The sequence below is a fragment of the Sardina pilchardus genome, chromosome 1 (genome assembly GCF_963854185.1).
Source record: "Sardina pilchardus chromosome 1, fSarPil1.1, whole genome shotgun sequence".
NCBI classification, from domain to species: domain Eukaryota; kingdom Metazoa; phylum Chordata; class Actinopteri; order Clupeiformes; family Clupeidae; genus Sardina; species Sardina pilchardus.
Genome location: NC_084994.1, coordinates 19,203,423 through 19,224,572, shown reverse-complemented (window position 1 = coordinate 19,224,572; position 21,150 = coordinate 19,203,423). Strand labels below are relative to the sequence as shown.

The window sequence follows — 21,150 nt, the reverse complement described above, 5'->3', positions numbered from 1 at the left end:
TTACTTTCTGAACCCGGGATGTCCGCCTCTGTCTGTAGTGAGGTCCTCGTTCCAAAGGACTGGTATTGGTCAGGCTTGTTCTGTGCAGGATGCGGTTCATGTAATCGGCAGAGAATGGTGAGATGCATGAGAGATGGGCGACAGGTCAGGTGGGCGACAGCAAAGGTGGACATGGAATTAGACAGGTACAGAAAATAAAAGAACGCATTTAAACAGTCTGGCCACGATGAGAATGAGAGACAGCCTTACGATCTAACCAGACATGTTTTTTTCTCTCTTTTCTTTGTTAAAGGAGTTTTAGTGTTTCATTCTACTTCATTGCTTGATTTTTTTTTTAAAAAAAGAAAAAAAAATCAAAGACATTGTTTTTTCTCAATGACCATTTACCCTTTCAAGAGCCTCTGTGGAGTCAATGAGACCAACCGAGCTCCCATTACCTTTCCTTAATTAACTCCAGAGATGTTTACATGCAGCTAAACTTCCTCTTGGATCAGGGGACTTTTTTTGCATTCTCACAGTGCAACATACAGACAGAAACAAGGAAATATGGAAAACTATAATGTGCCTGAGGCACCTCTATACATTACATGCGAGCACACACACACACACACACACACACACACATACTGTACACACACACACACACACTCACACACACATCGTGTTCATTAATATGTTATGTATGTTATGTGTGTGTGTGTGTGTGTGTGTTTGTGTGTGTGTGTGTGTGTGTGTGTGTGTGTGTACAGGAAACACAACTTGAGAATGTCTTAGGATGAATACAGTAAATCAGGTGTTAGTGAGCTCTCACCTCTATCTCTTAGGAGAAATAAGGCAAGATACTAATAGACTGAGATCTTAAATTAAACGTCAACAGGGACTTTGAGGCAAGAGGGGGGATATTACCTTCTCCTCTCAGCCAAAAAAAAACCTGACAGACACAAGGAAATTGGGACAAGGAAAACCACACGGCACTTTTGCATGTTACATGTTCTCCAAATCAGTCTATACACACAGTGGCATGCAAACATATCATCACACTTTGATGATATATAGAAAGATAGATAGATAGATAGAGAGACAGACTAAATAAATGAATAAATGCACAGTTTGAGTTGGATTTGCAGTGAGTTATTTATGACATACATATAATATACCTTTTCCCTGCTAACCACTGATGAATGTCCTACTGTATAAGCAATAAATATCCGACAGCCAATATATATCCAATAGGCAATATTTATATATTATATTATACATCTTATAGTCTCTCCTTCCATCTGTCTGAATGTATTTACAAACACATTCAGTGAGGCGGAATGAGAGCAGAAAAGACACAACTGGATGTAAAACAGGATTTGCATCTGCACGTATGACATCAGTCTGATGTGACCCGGGCTTGTTTTGAGGGTTATATAGCATACAATCACACTAGGATGGATGGATGGATGGATGGATGGATGGATGGATGGATAGATAGATAGATAGAATATATGTTTACACATACATGTCAAATTAAATTATAAAAGTAAATAAAGAAAAAGTTTCAGGTGGATTTGTATTGAGTCATGACATAATATCACAAGCCTTTACTCGACTGAAAGCCACCATATTTCCAATAGCAAATCTATATCCAATAGGCAATATGCATCTCTTATTCCATCTGACTGAATTTATTTACAAACAAATTCAGTGAGGCAGAATGAGAACAAGTGAGTGTTAATGCAACTGTACGCAACTGGATGTAAAACAGGATTTGCATCTGCACGTATGACATCAGTCTGATGTGACCCGGGGCTTGTTTTGAGGGTTACCATCATTTCCTCAATGTGCATGAATACTGAGGCCACCTTCACACAGTGGTGCATTTGAGACCACCATCACACAGTGGTACCTTTCATCTGGGTACGTCACCTCCGTTTATCTGACACACGGTACCATCTTCTCACTGTGCTGCTGTCTACACACCACATACTGTGTGGCCCTTAGGTGACTGACATCGTTTCACAACTGTGAGTTGAACTGGCTCCCCAAAAGGAGATTTTACCTTGAAGATGGTTGGCCATCTGGTCAATAAGAAATCAAATGTCATTCGATTTACATGTAAGTAGCCTTGATAAAACATACATTCCTCTCATTACTAAGGATAAAAATAAGAATTCACTTGTTTGGTCAAATGAGAGTGGCAATATAATGTCTTTTTTAAGAAATTGAAAAAAAAAATATTGTAATAGCTTGATGGTTATTAGTAAATAAATGTATTATGCATTTATATGTTTATCTGTTTTTAATGTATGTCATTTTTATTAAGTCTTTATATTAAGTATTTCATTTGAAGTAAATTAACATTTCATTAAGTTTTGTCTTTGCTTGTTTTTTGTTTTGTTTGTTTGTTTGTTTGCCATTTAATCATTTTCTTTTTACTTGTGTGTTTTTTTGTGTCAGTTCTCGTCATCTTTTGTCTCTTGGATGGAGTCCCATGTGTGTCCGCATCGCTTGGTTCTCTGACCACCCCAAACAGTCCAGTTCACTCTTCAGGTGAGCTCATTTTACCAGCTGGACAGCTGATCCAACAGGTCATCTTGCTCCCAAACAATATGTGTGAGGTGAACTGAGACGCTACAGATTATGGACTGGTATCCAGAACATTCATTAAGATTATAATCCCAGACTAAAAGATGTTTCTGTACAAATCTGCATTGAAATGATCATTTTACTTCCTGGACTTTATTCATGACTGCTAATCTGGCCTAATATGTCTTATATTCTTGCACTGGAGCCCCTTGCGTATTTATGTACTGATACACCACAATTTCAAAATGTCTGAAGTTTTGGTTATTTTTTCTCTTAATCTAGAGATTTGCTCAACCTACACAAATCTCACTGAGCCATGGCGGGACTTTAGCTTTCACCATTTGCGCCCAAAGACGGACACTGACCTCACGGAAGGCTGGTACCGCTTCACTGGCATCGGCGGGGATGTCCTTTCCCATTACTGCCATGGCGATACATCCCTTAGCCTTTGTAGCGCCTATTCAAGCATTGAAGGTCAAGTCTACACCATCAATGTGTGCTCAAGTTGCACACATACAGGAGAAACCGTGGATGTGCTGTTCTGCCCAGGAGGATTCTATCTGCACAAACTCTTCCCCACAAACAAAACCTTCATAACCGGTAAGACTGCTGATAATTATCTCCGACTCTCTGCACTCTCTGAGTGTGCGTGTGTGTGTGTCAAGAGCAAACTTTTGTAGATGTCAGTGTTTTGCTGAAGTACAACATGAACTACGTAGGAGTGTCCATGTACTGCATTACTGAAATTATGATGATGCAACAGCAAGGCTTTGGTTCAATTCCAATGCTCAGCCTTAAAGCGAAAAATACCTCTGGGTATATGTAAAGGCCATTGTTCATAGATGTTTGAAACGTGTTTTCTTGACAGTCAAATCCACTCCTTAACATTGTTTTTGTGATATAATCTTCTATTGATTTATTGTGGTGCAATGATTAATGATGGTGAAGTGAAACAAATAGATAAACAGTTCTGGACAAATATTCATACAGTACCATCCTTCATTGGCTGTTCTGCTACAGACCTAGCCTGGCAAGCCAAACTATACAAAAATGTATAGTCTGGGGTCGGACCATTCACAGAGCTGAAGCCTGTGGGTGGGATGAACAGTTGTCTTTCAAACTGCCTCTGCACATAATAGGCCAGCATTTGTGACCAATCCTTCATAGGCTGTTCTGCTACAGACCAGAATGTTTGAGAAACATCTTCCACACCATGTGTTAAATCCAATATGTGAAGCCTTCTGATTAATGTAAAATATGAAGCCTTCTTATTAATGTAAAATGTGAAGCCTTCTTATTAATGTAAAATGTGAAGCCTTCTTATTAATGTAAAATGTGAGATATCCATCTCACGCCTCCCATTTCTCGCTGTATTGTAACTGTGTTCCAGTTCATAAGACATGTGTGTTGTCATCCTGTGGAATTAACGCCTACTGCCACCATGATCATTGTCAGTGCCTCCCTGGATACTTGGTACCATCTGGCCATGTCCCAACTGGGGACTCATTTGGATGTAAGTTTGGCTACATGGTCGTCTCCATGTCAATCTTCAAAAATGTCTTATTCGATGTGGGAAAACGCTAGCCTAGACATAAACATTATAAGCAAGCCATACATGTTTATGACATACAGTAACGCTTCTGTCGTCAGTGTCATTCTGTTTTTGTCATGACATGCTTAGGGTTCACGTGTCTCTTATGTACCTTCAATTAAAGTGTTAACGAAAAAACTTCACAAATAGTGTATATTTAGTTACAGTCTCTCATTGTGGTGTCTGTGTGTAGTATCATATATTTGGTACTACTGTAGGTTTATGATAGATTAATTTTGTCCATCCAGGTGAAGGAACTTGCCCATCATATACCAATCTGTCTGATCCGTGGCGTAACGTTGGCTTCAAATCAACAACCTTTCATGGATGGCCAAAGAATGATTCACACTTAGAAAAATATGTGTGGTATCGCTTCGTCGGTATTGGAGGAGATGTTCTGTATGACAACTGTACCAGCACTGTTATTGGTGGAGGCACATCACATCCCATTGTATCATGTGGGGAAGACAGTACAAACGTAAAGGGGATCCAATTCAATGATATAACACTCTGTCACCAGTCCTCACAAGGATGCCCAAGCGATAGACGAATCAACAGATTTCGCTGTCCTGGAGGATACTATTTGTATCAACATGGCAGATATGACACGTCATTCAGTTACGTCACTCGTGAGTTGAAGTATTTGTGTGTGTGTGTGTGTGTGTGTGTAACTCTGTCAAGTGTTTTCAGCATAGAGTACTCATGTCTCTGAAAACAGCTTGTTGTATTTCATGACCTGGTGTTTTCCTGTTGTTCTCTTATGTTAATGTAGAAATGTATTTTCAGTCAGTGACATAGTATGATTTACAAACCTCCTGGTGTAGTTTCCCCTGTGTTAAGCATCTCTGCTATATGTGCCACTTTTGCATAGATGTCTTTAGTTCGATGAAAACTTAAAAATGTCAAGGTGTAGCAGACTGCCTCAAAGTGTCTGAACTCAGAGTGTTAAGTGTCTCTGCAGTCCTCCCTGTGTGTCTTATGTGAAATAGTAAACCCTAGAGCTCAGAAAAAACTGACACTTTCCAGATTTCATAATAATATCGATAGGAATTATGATGATTACAGTGACTCATTCATTCTTTCACCCATTTCTTTATTGGTTTATATTCTGAGCAGGACACCAGACATGTGGAGCGTCCTCCTGTGGTCCTAATGCCCTTTGTGTTGGTGACGGACGCTGTGAGTGCAAACCTGGATATGAGATACCTGATGGCCACCTACCCACTGGAGACTTCTATCAGTGCGAAGTTGAAAGAGAAAGAGAGAGAGAGAAAGAGAGAGAGAGAGAGACAAAGATTGGAGGTGGGGGGTTACGTACTGATTAAATAACTAGTGACTGCATACATGTCATATAGTATGGCCTTATGTCCTTTGTTATACAGAAATATAGCCAAATGTTGTCTGACTCTCCATAGAAAGTTTATGTAGCTGATTGTGTTTTTCTGTACTTAACCTCATGCTATTAGTAACATTAATGACCAAATTAGTAATTGGTAATTACAGAAAGATATATGAAAACTTACCATGTGTTTACTACTCTAGGTAATAGTGTATTTCATTTGTAGTTCCTCAACGATACAACCATTGACCAGACTCAACTTATTAGTCTCCATAATGTTGAAGGAAAAGCTTTTCTTTATTGTGGTGACAAGGAGGTTGGTCTCTTATTTGAAGTCTAATAGTTTAATAGATGTTTTGGTGCAAAGGGTGGGGATCCCAGGATTTGCAGAATGTTTGGAACATAGTAGCTACGTTTGGTCTTTTTGGATTTGTGCTTCAAAACTGTGCCCCAGAACTGGGTGAAAACTAAATTATTTAAAGGTATACTATGCAGGATTGGCAATTTCATCGCCGGGTTCGCTTTCACTTTTCATTTTCGCTCGTTTTATGCTTGCATATTTCTCTGCAGAGCTTCCCCTATAGCTTTAGCGTGTATATTTTACAAAACTCCTCAATCGGTCAGTCTGCCGTGCCTTTTCATGAGACTTTACATAACACTTCCTGGAGTAGAGCATGGGTGCGTGCCCGAGGTCTCCTGAAGTTGCAAGCGTGGTTCTACCGCTACAGACCACTAGAGCGGCCAAAAAAAAACACTGTTCGACCGGCAATGACTCATTTAATCATAATATAAAAACGTTGCATAGTATACCTTTAAAGCCTCAAGCCACTTCCTTGACAAGATTTCTTTTCATAAAATTCTGTCACTACTATCCTACCATACCACAGACATAAAGGTTTGGCAACATTTTTTTTTCCATTTTTTTTCACAGCAGTGTCTACAGTGACTCCTTCCAGAGTGGCAACAGGTTACATTGTTACTTTATTCAACCTACATGACTACAGTACTGACTTCTCTTTGTATGGGGAGCTCTCTTGTTAACTTCAACCATAACATATTCAGTCATTGTTCTGGTTGGTGTGACATCAAATCTTGAAAAGAAAATGTTTAGCCTCTTGACTGTTGAGTTGAAATCAGAATTAATGTCTGGGGCTGTGATTATAATATTCATAAGTAGTTCATGTTCTTAACAGTATAACACAAACTATGCTGAATAACAGTGTAACACTTTTTTGGCAACATTTTTTCCATTTTTTTCACAGCAGTGTTCAACACTACAGTGACTCCTTCCAGAACGGCAACAGGTTACGTTGTTACTTTATTCAGCCTTCATGTCTACAGTACTTACTTCTCTTTGTATGGGGAGCTCTCATGTTAACTTCAACCATAGTAACATATTCAGTCATTGTTCTGGTTGGTGTGACATCAAAACTTGAAAAGAAAATGTTTAACCTCTTGACTGTTGAGTTGAAATCAGAATTAATATCTGGGGCTGTGATTATAATATTCATAAGTAGTTTATGTTCTTAACAGTATAACACAAACTATGCTGAATAACAGTGTAACACTTTTTTGGCAACATTTGTTCCATTTTTTTCACAGCAGTGTTCAACACTACAGTGACTCCTTCCAGAACGGCAACAGGTTACGTTGTTACTTTATTCAGCCTTCATGTCTACAGTACTTACTTCTCTTTCTATGGGGAGCTCTCTTGTTAACTTCAACCATAGTAATATTCAGTCATTGTTCTGATTGATGTGACATCAAAACTTAAAAAGACAATGTTTAACGTCCTGAGTGTTGAGTTGAAATCAGAATTAATGTCTGGTGCAGTGATTTCAATATTCATAAGTAGTTAGTGTTCATAGTCAATCAGATCCTGGAATCTTTCAGTTTAAGGGTCTGGCCACAAATAATGAAAATGGCCCAACTCGAGGGGTGGCATCAAGCATGCAATTGAAAATCTCACTGCTCGCAATTGGATAATACGACCAATGTTTACTCACTGATTCTGGACTTCGACGCAATTGGATAACACTACGCCCAAAAACTAAAGTTGTAGCGCTGTTGTCATCAGTTTAGCTCGCCCACACCTTTTTTGGTTACCACAGATGGTTGGGGTAAACGTAACGTGCATCATAGCTCATGGACAGAGTATCTTGCGGACACAATTCAAATTGTGCTCTCGCGAGAACTCTGGATTTCCAGAGTAGTTCTTAACAGTATCACACAAACTACACTGAATAACAGTGTAACACTTCTTTGGCAACATTTTTCCCATTTTTTTCACAGCAGTGTCCAACACTACAGTGACTCCTTCCAGAACGGCAACAGGTTACGTTGTTACTTTATTCAGCCTTCATGTCTAGTTCTCTTTATATGGGGAGCTCTCTTGTTTTCTTTTTAAGTTTTGATGTCACACCAACCAGATTAATGATTGAATATTTTATGGTTGAGATATCAACCATAACATATTCAGTCATTGTTCTGGTTGTTGTGACATCAAAACTTAAAAAGAAAATGTTTTATCGCTTGACTGTTGAGTTGAAATCAGTTGAGTTGAATTAATGTCTGGGGCTGTGATTATAATATTCATAAGTAGTTGTGTTCTTAACAGTATAACACAAACTACACTGAATAACAGTGTAACATTTTTTCCCATTTTTTTCACAGCAGTGTCCAACACTACAGTGACTCCTTCCAGAGTGGCAACAGGTTACGTTGTTACTTTATTCAGCCTTCATGTCTACAGTACTGACTTCTCTTTCTTTGGGGAGCTTTCTTGTTAACTTCAACCATAACATATTCAGTCATTGTTCTGGTTGGTGTGACATCAAAACTTGAAAAGAAAATGTTTAACCTATTGACTGTTGAGTTGAAATCAGAATTAATGTCTGGGGCTGTGATTATAATATTCATAAGTAGTTTATGTTCTTAACAGTATAACACAAACTATGCTGAATAACAGTGTAACACTTTTTGGCAACATTTTTTCCATTTTTTTCACAGCAGTGTTCAACACTACAGTGACTCCTTCCAGAACGGCAACAGGTTACGTTGTTACTTTATTCAGCCTTCATGTCTACAGTACTTACTTCTCTTTCTATGGGGAGCTCTCTTGTTAACTTCAACCATAGTAATATATTCAGTCATTGTTCTGATTGATGTGACATCAAAACTTAAAAAGACAATGTTTAACGTCCTGAGTGTTGAGTTGAAATCAGAATTAATGTCTGGTGCAGTGATTTCAATATTCATAAGTAGTTAGTGTTCATAGTCAATCAGATCCTGGAATCTTTCAGTTTAAGGGTCTGGCCACGAATAATGAAAATGGCCCAACTCGAGGGGTGGCATCAAGCATGCATTCGAAAATCTCACTGCTCGTAATTGGATAATACGACCAATGTTTACTCACTGATTCTGGACTTCGACGCAATTGGATAACACTACGCCCAAAAACTAAAGTTGTAGCGCTGTTGTCATCAGTTTAGCTCGCCCACACCTTTTCTGGTTACCACAGATGGTTGGGGTAAACGTAACGTGCATCATAGCTCATGGCCAGAGTATCTTGCGGACACAATTCAAATTGTGCTCTCGCGAGAACTCTGGATTTCCAGAGTAGTTCTTAACAGTATAACACAAACTACACTGAATAACAGTGTAACACTTCTTTGGCAACATTTTTCCCATTTTTTTCACAGCAGTGTCCAACACTACAGTGACTCCTTCCAGAACGGCAACAGGTTACTTTGTTACTTTATTCAGCCTTCATGTCTAGTTCTCTTTATATGGGGAGCTCTCTTGTTTTCTTTTTAAGTTTTGATGTCACACCAACCAGATTAATGATTGAATATTTTATGGTTGAGATATCAACCATAACATATTCAGTCATTGTTCTGGTTGTTGTGACATCAAAACTTAAAAAGAAAATGTTTTATCGCTTGACTGTTGAGTTGAAATCAGTTGAGTTGAATTAATGTCTGGGGCTGTGATTATAATATTCATAAGTAGTTGTGTTCTTAACAGTATAACACAAACTACACTGAATAACAGTGTAACATTTTTTCCCATTTTTTTCACAGCAGTGTCCAACACTACAGTGACTCCTTCCAGAGTGGCAACAGGTTACGTTGTTACTTTATTCAGCCTTCATGTCTACAGTACTGACTTCTCTTTCTTTGGGGAGCTTTCTTGTTAACTTCAACCATAACATATTCAGTCATTGTTCTGGTTGGTGTGACATCAAAACTTAGTTTCCATAGTTTTGAGAATTTCAATTCCGATCTGAGAAATTTACCCAAGCGACTGAGAGAGGTCTCAGCCATTTCACAGTCCTCGTCTTGACATACCGTAATTTCCCGACTATTAGCTTATACTTTGATTTTGTAAAATGTCTTCCGCTATGAGGTTAATACAGGGGGGGCAGTTAATATGGTGTTAATATGGTTTTGTTTCTTTTAACTGGCATAAAACACTGTCCTGTGGCTTATACACGATGCGGCTTATATGCGGCAAATTACTGTACATTAGCTTCCTACACCTACTGTATATCTCCGCCAAACGCAGGCCCATTGTGTTACTGAAAAGTGTCTTGTTATCTCTCTCTCTCTCTGTGTGTGTGTGTGTGTGTGTGTGTGTGTGTGTGTGTGTGTGTGTGTGTGTGTGTGTGTGTGTGTGTGTGTGTGTGTGTGTGTGTGTGTGTGTGTGTGTGTGTGTGTGTGTGTGTGTCTTTGACAGCCTGTACCTTATCAGCTCAGGTATGTCCTGATTCATCCACATGTGTCGACACTGAAGAGGGATTTTCCTGTGAATGCCAAAACGGTACCATACCCAGTATCACTGCAGGCACATTGGTTTGCAAAGGTAACATTGCAATACAGTGTTTGAGTAGATACACATCGGTCACTTTGTTGTTGTGTGCACTTGGGGAAGTGCACACAAATTATTTCTGATCAAAGCTTTATGGTTGTTCGTAAATTGTTTTCAGAAGTGCAATTGCTGTTGATAACATTCATAGATAAACTAAGGCTGGATTTACTTTACGTAAGAAATGGCCGAGTCTCACCTCTAATTTTCACTCTTGGATCTCGACTCCTCTCCTCGTGACCATCTGAATGTTTCCTTCTTTCCTTCTCAGATCTTCACAGCAATGAGGTACATGTCTTTTCTCTCATAACATGGCTGAGACACCAGAACAATATTGGTCAGACTCACTGCCTTCAGTAATGACATCACAACATCACACAATTTGCTGAAGTCAAGATTCTGAACCAAGATTGTGTCTGACATCATTTCAGTGTATATGGACACCATTTTTTTATGGTTTAGATTGGGACAGAAAGATATTTTAAGCTACTAGTCAATTTGTGACATAATCCGTATGTATCCGGAACCGTATGTAAGTAATGTATTTCAATTAATCATAAAATGGCCCTGATATGTCACTAGACATTAAGAAATCATGTTCATCTCAAATAGGTTTTTAAGGGGGGTACACACATGAAGATTTTATAAATCTCAACCGATTTTTTATCTGTGAGAACCCACATGATGATAAAAAAAAGTCTTTGATTGAACAGTTTTGATAGTGTTGTGTGTGGTGTGCTCAGCTGCACCCCACACCCTGCAGGATTAGTCACAAATATTGAACATATTGAACAATATTTTTCGATTATAGGCACGGCAACGTTTTCCGAAGGCAATTGTCGGGATAATTTTGACTCTTAACACACTTCACACTACAAGAGAATCTCATAAAATAATCATAAGAGTTTAAGATAATCTGCCGTTTTCTGTCTTTGGTCGGAAGGGGGAAAATAGGGGCAAAATCAGTCCGATTATCTTTACAAAGCATCTCTTCTCTTTATGTGATTAATGTATTCTGTACATGAAAAAAGTCAAGTCAAGTTTATTTATATAGCGCTCCCTGAGTGCTTCTCTAGTTTATATGACGTATTTCATACACAGAGGTCATTCAATGTGCTCTACATAAACAAAAGCGAAAAGTCATCACAAATAAAAACAGAAGGGCAAAATGAGCTAAATAAATAAAGGAACAATTTGACGTAATGAGGACATCTATGGTCTTTGTTCCCAGGATACCATGTCGCACAACAAGTGTTGCAATATTAAATACAATGCAAGACAATGGAAAGTGCTGCTATGAAATTAGTGTTGCATTCCAAACAATTCAAAGCTATAAACAGCACCTTTAAGGTGGTTGGTTGATGATATCTAACCCTGACTCAATCTTAAACTGTCAAGTTATTGTTATTAAATATTAAGCAAAATGCATTTACAGTAAGTAGATGTAAATATTTCAAAACACTTTAGAATTGTTTTGTTTTCTTCATAGGGAATGTCACCTGAGGCTCAGTTTAACAATCTGAACAGTAACATCATGAATCTGACAGACAATGTTGTTTTAGAGCCTTACGTGAGTATTTGTTACCGCATCACATATTTGAGTTTTTTTAAAGTGTGCCATGATGAAGCCCTGCTCAGTCATTCTGCAAAAAGTGTTCTAGGACTATTTGTTAGTAGACATGCTTAAAGCAACACTAAAGCACTTTTCCTCTGTCGCACACACGCTATTTGTTTATCCAGCAAATAACAGACAAGGTAGAATATGTTGCATGATTTTATGAGAGTATGATGTATTGCGACATCGAAGCAAGTAAAATGTGTAGTTTCTGATGTCTCATGTCATCGAACTAAAGATACACTACCCCACCTCGTAAAGTTACATAGTGCGGTTATAGCCGATAGAGGGCCGCGAAGTGAAAGCAGAAGTGCCGTTCACCCTGTTACGAGTTGATGAACCGCTGAAATGATTTTGGAAACATTATTTTGAGGTACGAAAAACTCTTTAGTGTTGCTTTAATACAGTATGTTCTTAGGGTTTTTTTTTTTTTTTTTTTTAAACTATGGCAACCTCTTTACCTAAGTCAGTCTGGGTAGTAATTGCTGTCACTTACCTGCAGGTTGTGTCGTCCTTACTGGGGAGTTTAGAAGATGCCCTTACTGATATGGCACAGAATACCAGTGAAGAGAAGCTGGTAGACTTGGGTGATGCCATGCTGCAGTCCACCGAAAAGCTGGTGGGGGCCCTGGTGGAGCACACGACCACAAACGCCAGCAAAACACTGACAACCAAAACCATAGGTTATCCTCTCTCTCTCTCTCTCTCTCTCTCTCTCTCTCTCTCTCTCTCTCTCTCTCCCTCTCCCTCTCTCTAAATTTCATCATTAAAAACTTCAGTCACACTTCAGATTGATATTAAAAACAAACTAGCAGTAATCAGATATCATCTTGTTTTCCTTCAGAAGTGCAAACTTTCACCATCGGAAAGGACTATACAAGCAACATGAGCGCCAATGTTGAAATCAAAAATAACTGTTTGGATTTAGACCTCACTGGTGTTGCAAGGAACAACAACGGTATGTTCATGGCTTTTCACATCAATCTGTATTTAATGTGGATTTGTGTACTTTAGTCTTGAACATTCAACAGTTACAGTAGAAACAGCAACAAAAAGTGAATAAATATGTCAAAAACGCATACTGTATGCTCTGTGTTGCCCAGATAATCACAAAGCTTAAAACGATGACCAGAAATAGATGGAGAGTCTCTCTTGAAATACATCTTTGTACCTCAGGGTGCTGTATTGAATATTGAATACAATGCAAGTCAGAGGAACATTGCCGTTGGTGCATTGGAGACAGCTTAAAGCCTAAACAATTCAACACATATCCCATTCCATTGTATTGTACGTACAGAAGAGATATGGTCTTTTTGATCTCTCCACATAGTGAATAGTATATCAGTTTTGTTTATTATTATTGTAAATACTCTCTGAGACCTGTAAATTGTGTTTTACATGAAAGCTGTTTAAGGTTTTACCAAAAGGGTGATTGATTCAAGAAATATGTGTTCATGCAACTAAGAATTTGATTCAGAGAAAGGAGTTTAGTGTTTCAGCAATTGTGTAAACTGTGAGTCACACATCTTGTTGTGTTTCTCTGTTAGGATCAGCCGCTGTGGTCTTCACAAACTTCAAGAAATTGGGTTCAGTTCTGACAGCAGACCTCTTCTACACTGCCAATGATACAAAGAAGACCATGATGTCTGCAGTTCTGAGTGCCTCCCTTCCAAAAACCCCAAACAAAGTCCTGCCAAGTCCAGCCAACATCACAGTTAAACACATCCAGGTCAGGTTCAATGAGCATCACCTTCACATACAGTCAGTGGCGGAACAACTGCACACAGGGCCCTGGGGCAGAGATGGTTGATGGGCCCCCCCTCCCCATACCCCCCCCAACCCCCCCCCCCCTACCTTTCTTAAAACGATTCTCATGGCAGGCAGAAGATGTCAACAATGACAAGCTAGGTGGAACCTGCCTCAGAGCTGTTTTCAAATGTTCTGCACATCTTGCGATAATTCCTTGCGATAATTCCTTGCCGAATTTCGGACGGTAACGGACATCACGTGAAGCGGCCACTTGCTGTTCTAATCTTATTTCGAATTTCCGTCGTTAGCTGGGCAGATAATGACATCTAAATATAGGCTATGCGGTCTGACAGCGGAAGAGTGAAGCTGGAACCTGCCTCTCTGTCTCTACGGTCTCTACTGCATGCTCATAATTTCGTTCCAAATTATGCTTTAGTTTGTAGAAGTCACGAGCATGGAGAGAGCCCACAAAGTATAATGATCTTTCTCGTTTGATCGATTATTGGAATTGTCATTCATAAAAACTATAGATTCTGCGTTAATTGTGTGAGAATGATCCGGGGCTGATGCTTGACATAAGAACAAGTTAAACCAGGTATTATCAACTTCCCGTAGCCTAGTCCAACAAGCCTATAGCCTACGTTGTTCACTACGATGGAAATTTGATGATGACGTTAAACAATTCTTCAGATATCATACCCATCATGCACTGCAGTTGTCAAAAAATTACACAAAAATTATTTAAAAAAAATACAAGCCATAACAACATAGCTTATCTTAAAATAACATAACTAACAATTACATTACAAGACAGCTTTAGGGATTTCACTTGTATTTTTTGAGTCATGACTCCCACCATGATAAAATAGTAGATCTAAAATGCTAGATATATAAATAGGCTAGGCACCTAGCACATGATATCATGTGTGATATAGGCCTACAGTTCCACACGTTCGGTGAGAAGAATATTACGGGATCGGATAAATTGAGTTCGCGTTTTCGTCGAAGCGTAGAGGGCCCTTTGAGCCCTCGGAAAGGGCCCGGGCCCAGGGGCAGCTGCCCCGCCTGCCCCGCCTATAGCTCCGCCCCTGCATACAGTACGTCAGTCAGAAGTGATGGCAAAGCCTGCTTCATCACAACCAAATACTCTGTTTTCTTCTTTGGTTCCTGTGAAGGAATACATGGAACAGGCATGATGGCAAACAGCTATTGTATTTTTTTTTTCCCCATCAAATTAGGCTTTGCCCTGAACCAGGGAGGTGTCACTGCAGATGTTTCTCTCTTTTTGTCATTGTTTGAATCTGTGGGCTTGTTTTACTAAGATGTGGGCTCTTTTTACTATAAAAATAACACACATTTTCTGGATATATCACTAAATCACATACTTAAAACGGAAAGTTCCGGTCCTTGATTATGATTGGCTGAATCGTGTTCAATGCTGTTGTCTATATCACGATAAACACACACCTTGACCGCATTTCATTCTATAGTAATGCACTACCACAAAACTAGCACAAAAGCAGTGTTGGGAAGGTTACTTTAGAAATGTAATGTGTTACAGTTACAAGTTACCCTGTTTAAAATATAATAGTAGTGTAACTATTTGAATTACTTTTTCTGAGTAACATAACTAATTACTTTTGATTACTTTTTGATTACTTTTTCCGATTTTTTTATGATTTATATAGTCCCCAAATCCATGCGAAGATTTCGGACTTGGTCTACAGGCTGCCAAGCAGTTCTGTACAAGCGCACAAGGCAGCAAGGGCATTCAATACATGAATTAGCATCACATTTTTTGTGAGGATAATATAATGATAATCATAACACGTTTACAGGCAGGCATGTAGGCCTACGCTGATGGCGCTGTAGACGTGATAGAGCCTATCAGAAGGTCCCGTATCACACTATGGCTGTGGAGGGAAACAGTTCTTTTTACATACAATATTCTTTGCAAGGTTTTGCTGACAATATTGAGATGTAATTCAAATTGTAATTTTGAAAAATGTCAAAAGTACCTGTAATTGAATTACAAATGTTTCTACAGTAACTGTAATATATTACTGTTACATTTATTTTGTAATTAAATTACGTAACTTAATTACATGTAATGCGTTCCTCCCCAACACTGCACAAAAGTTAGAGTGGCTGCGTCTCGTTGTTGCATGGCAACCATTCATATGGGGGGAATATATTTCTTGGCGGAAGAAAGATTATTTTCTTTGCTGTGCCTTTGTTTCATGAATACTTGCTAGATCGACGTAGTAACCATTTTAGAAAAGCAATAAGCCACATGGTGGAGTGCCTAAAACCCCCTTAGCTGTTCGATTATACAGTATAAAGCACGGCTTCTCGGGACTTATTGCTTAATTAGAATACTCCTTTGATGTCTATCTCCTTTCTGCTTTGTTTGTTTTGTGTGTGTGTGTGTGTGTTTTTGGCTGTGTAGAGTCTGGACCCTAAGGGTGTACTCTCCTGTGTGTACTGGAATGGCAGCGCTTGGGTGGTAGATGGCTGTGATGTCACCCAGACCAACGCCACCCACACCATCTGCACCTGTGTGCACTTCTCCACCTTCAGTCTGATCATGCAGGTGGAGCAACCTCCAGAGTTTTCGGAGCGTCCTCCAAAGGTTGCGTACTGATCACCTTATCAATGTGTTCTTGTGTCTCATTTCGCAAAGCAGGGAGTTTTCACTTTCCAAAGGCTTGAGGTAGGCGAGTACAGAGGTTGTGTACTGATGACCTCATCAATGTGTTCCTTTGTCTTATTATATGGCTCTTCACAATGCAAGTAGAACGCTCCATTGACTTGAATGGGATTTCCCTGTCATTATTTCTTGAAAGAGGACCTCTGAAAAAAAATAATGACCGCTGTCAATGGCAACGAAGTTTGTGCTTCTAATTCAGGTCTTTCATATCATTCCGCAATGGAATTTCGTTTGAAGTGAAAGCAGAGACGGTTGAAAGAGTGAACTATTTATTTTGCTAGCGGAAGCCACAAAACGGTAGCAAAGTCAATGCTAAAGACACATTGTGGTAAGTTTATTTTCTGGCTTTGGCAAGTAGCCGTATAATAAGTGGGATAATGCATAGATGCCCGGTCATTATCAGGAAATAGGTCCCTTCATGGCGTCGGGGTCCGGTTCACCCTGTCGGGAACTATTTCCTGATAATGACCGGCGTTCTATACATCCCTTACTTAATTGGCAGAGCAGGAGCTGTGTCTAATATGACATACTGGTGTGTTGGATTTTCTCAGGCTTGTGATTTCAGTGTAACCAGTGTAACACTACATTTTGCAATTACTATATTTTACGGTACAACTTATTACACCTCTATTGATTTTTCTGATGTAGTTTTATACAAAAAAGACCAGTTTATTCTTATACAGCAGACAGAACATGTCGAAGTAGAGCTAACACAGTGTTATCTTACAATATTTTACTGTACATCACCTTAGACAAAGCAGATGATGGTGTTGCTGAATAGGATCGCCGTCTCTATTGGGTTGGGGTTCCTGTTCCTGGCTGTGATGACCTTCGCCCTCTGTCGACGTAAACCCCAAGTGAACAGCACGACTCGTCTGAACCTCTCCATCAGTCTCTTTCTCGCTCAGCTCCTTTTCCTGCTCGTTCAGGAGTTCATCCATCTCATCCGTCCTCACAAGGTGCTGAAAACGGCATGTTATTTTTTTCTACTACTACTACTACTACTACTAATAAAATAGTAATATACAATGTGAGAAATGAGTCTTGAACGCAGACAACTCCTTAGCTAACAGTAGTATCACATGCGGAGTACCTCAGGGTGCCATTCTGGGTCATGTGCAGTTTAGACTCTACATATTTATTTCCTGTCTGTGCCATGTGCAGGTCGTGTGTACGGTGCTCTCAGGAGTTCTTCACTACCTCTTCCTGAGCTGTTTCGTGTGGATGCTCCTGGAGAGCATCTGGCTTTTCCACGCTGTCCTCAGGCTCAAAGACATCAGATCCCCACGGGGGATTGGACCTCACTGGGGATTCCACTGCCTGGCTGGTTATGGAGGTCCCTTGGTTGTCATAGCTGTTTCAGCTGGAAAAATGCCTGATGGCTATGGGAGTGACAGGTTAGAGCAAATATAACAATTTGTCACATTCAAAAAACTGCAACTTTTAAGGATATATTCATCAACGTTTCAAAGTATAAGAATTGGTTTTCCAGCAATAATAACAAGTGAGTGACTAAGAAAAAATCTCAACATTAGTCATCTCCAGAACTCTGTTATCAAAAGCAATGGTTCTGCTTAACAGGTGGTTCGAACAGAAAGCCTACAGAGATGACGCTCCTACTGTTAGCATGTGGAATAACATGAACATCTCATCTTTAGATCTATTCTACCTTTACAGGTGCTGGTTGAATTACGACAGAGGATTCATCTGGAGTTTTCTTGGTCCTGTGTGCTTCATCCTTGGAGTGAGTAGTTACAATAAACACTGAAGAACTAAGGCAGTGGTTCTCAAACTTTTTCTGTCATTCCCCACATTGGAAGTGGGGAATTTTCAAATCCCACAGTTGACCCCATCAAGTAATGTTTAAAAAAATTGGTTTCATGTTGCATTTCCTGTCTTGGTCCATTGGATCAGATGCCATTTTAATTCATATGTCAGTCTGTCTATGACTCCTATGTTTGCATGTGGCGGTTTTGTTTTCGATCTATGATCTTGTCCAAAAAAAGAACGGCATTATTAAAGATGAACTGAAAACAAAAAAAATCCTCCAGTTCATCACGCCCCACCTGACTTAAAAATGAATGGCACATGGCCTAAGCACATTCATAAACTGAAATTAGAAGAGCAGATAAACTGATGGTATGCTCGTCCAAGTGTGCAGTGTTATCATGCACAGAAATGCATCATATAGCAATAACGTTAACACATATTGGAAAATTGCACCCAATAAGACGAAGGAAACGTACCATAGGCTAGATACAGGTAAGCTGATTAACACAATGAATGAAATGAGAGGTTATTGTGAGTGGAATTAGCAGTACCCTGGCCAAAAGAAAGGTGGTAATTTGAATCCTGGACAGGGTTAAGCTGGGTTTCACACACAGAGAAGAGAAGAATGTGTATCTGCGGTAGACACTAGACAGCGAATATTTCCCTAAAAGTTGGCGGGTTCCTTGAATAGACCTCTGAAGTTTGCCTACAAAAAAGCTTCCACCTTTGAGATCCGGTATCTTGTGATTTTTCCAATGGGAAAATAACATGGGGATTTTGAATATCGCACCTGTTTTTGCCCTCTGCCTTCAAATGGATACAGGAAAACGTCAGCATTTCCGATTTCGTCATCTCTGCAAGAGTTTAACATGTTATTTTCCATAGCAAAAATCTCAATATATGGATCTCCTTATATAGGTAAAGATGGTAGCCTATATACAGTACTAGTATACTCACACTATGTGAGCGAGATTAAGATCCAATGGAGCATTTATGCAATCTTAATGAGCCTTTATACTGTAAATGTGTCACTTGTTTCCCAAACTAGACAAATGCTGTCCTCTTCATCTTCATTCTCATCCTCCTCCGCACAACCCTGTCACAGATGCAACATGGTCCCACGCACGATAAACTAATCAGGTAAGGCAGCTCACTGCTTCACACACGGCGCGAGTCCAGAGAGTATTTGATTATTGTATGTGTGAACGCAAAACTAGGATACAACATCTGATATCACTTTTTGAAACACAAATTGTTCAATTTTAACAATAAATTGGAAAAATTGTCTTGCAAAAACATATCTCACACCCTGTGAGAAAACATCAACATCAAAAAAAGTGTCCTTTCTTCTCTGTAGGATGTTGGTGTTTAAATCGCTGGCCCAGTCCGTCATCATTGGGTTGCCTTGGATACTGGGATTCTTCACTGAAAGCAACCAGGCACTGGATGTGGTCTTCATTGTCATCAACAGCCAGCAGGGAACCTTCATCTTCCTGCTACACTGTGTTCTCAATGGGGAGGTAACACTGTGGCCCCTAATCTGAATGATAGGCAAAGTACAAAGTCTTAAAGAAGAAATCGGGTGATTTTTTTCACATTAATCTTTGTTCTTCAAGGGACCAAGTACTGTCGGTACAAAAACCACCCCGAAAAGCAATCAGTTTGACCTAGCTCTGCTTTAGTTGTTCGTTCCAGCAACCGATTTGTTTTCCGGATGTTTTTGTAGATCTATGAGAAAATTCGCCGGATTTCTCTTGTACGTGTAACCTAAGTTATTTTGATAACCAGGCAAACTCAATTTGCTAATTTAGCACCATGGAGAAGACTGTAAATGCATGTTGATGGCATGTCTGAAACTAGAAAAGCACCCAGAGGGCGCAGACCTCCGCCTGTATTGTTCCTCTAACTAGGCTATCAAATGAGAGAATTCACCTGGTATTCGCCCTCTTTTTCTATCAAACCTGAAGCCATTCTGAAGCATTCAAATCTTTTTATCCCTGCGGGCCAGGAGCTTAGTTCGGAGTTGAACGGTCCTGGTGGCGTGATGGTGAATAGGCTACGTTGACCAAACTGCATGCTTTTTGCTAGTTGCTGGCTTGTTAGCTTTCGCCGACTCTTGCTCCACTTTCTCTAGCCACTTTGTGTAGCCTACTTCTTCCTTGGTTGTCATACATTTGAACCTAAACTATTCAGATCGCCACCACGTGGCCATACCATGCCATTACACCACCAAGGAAAAACATAAGCGCCTCCTGGATCCAAGCGGTAATATGGATCACTCCCAACATGAAATTGATTCTTCCTTGGGTCATTTCAGACCTTCCCTGAAAATGTCATCGAAATCCATCAATTGCTTTTTGGGCGGGCGGGCACGCGGGAAGGACATATCATGGGGTTGCCAATGTTCAGGTCTGATCATCCCCCACAAGCACACAGCGCCTTATGTACACACACACACACACACACACACTTAGTGTGCCTTTTTAATCCTGTCTGTCCAGGTGCGACAGCAGTTCTGGAGTTGCTGCAGGAGAATGAGAAAGAAAGAGAATGGCACAGCGGTGCCCCCTTCAACGTAATCTCAAAAATGTAAGTAGACATTTCCATCCAAATCCTCTCCATACATGCAAGTTAGTACACACTTACATTGCAGTACACAACTAGACCATTCCTGCCTTGAAATCATCACATCTGCATTGTCCTATTTTTATTCATGTAATGTAAGTAAGCTGCAGCATCACTTACAATGTAACTTTCCTTATACCTTCCATAACTCATCGGATTTATAATTTATAGGCTGGTTTATATTTGTTTTTAGAATGCATCTCGAGTGATCCAGTCCCTACGATGTTTTGTGTGAGCAGCATGCAGCAGGCGCTGTCCATCTGTCATGTCCAACGTACATCTTCAGACATCCTCAGATGTCAGAGCCAGCC

The 21,150-nt window shown here is 39.7% G+C and overlaps 1 protein-coding gene across 1 annotated transcript; it reads left to right on the top strand.

Annotated features, from left to right (window-relative positions):
* Positions 1-4,015: 4,015 nt before the first annotated feature.
* On the top strand, positions 4,016-19,896 carry LOC134077046 (adhesion G protein-coupled receptor E1-like). Its single transcript, XM_062532413.1, has 12 exons — positions 4,016-4,087; positions 5,282-5,344; positions 12,488-12,668; positions 12,830-12,943; positions 13,533-13,714; positions 16,184-16,366; positions 17,197-17,403; positions 17,609-17,841; positions 18,122-18,188; positions 19,263-19,354; positions 19,572-19,734; positions 19,831-19,896. The coding sequence occupies exons 1-12, from the start codon at positions 4,016-4,018 to the stop codon at positions 19,894-19,896; spliced, it is 1,623 nt and encodes a 540-aa protein (XP_062388397.1).
* Positions 19,897-21,150: the final 1,254 nt, after the last annotated feature.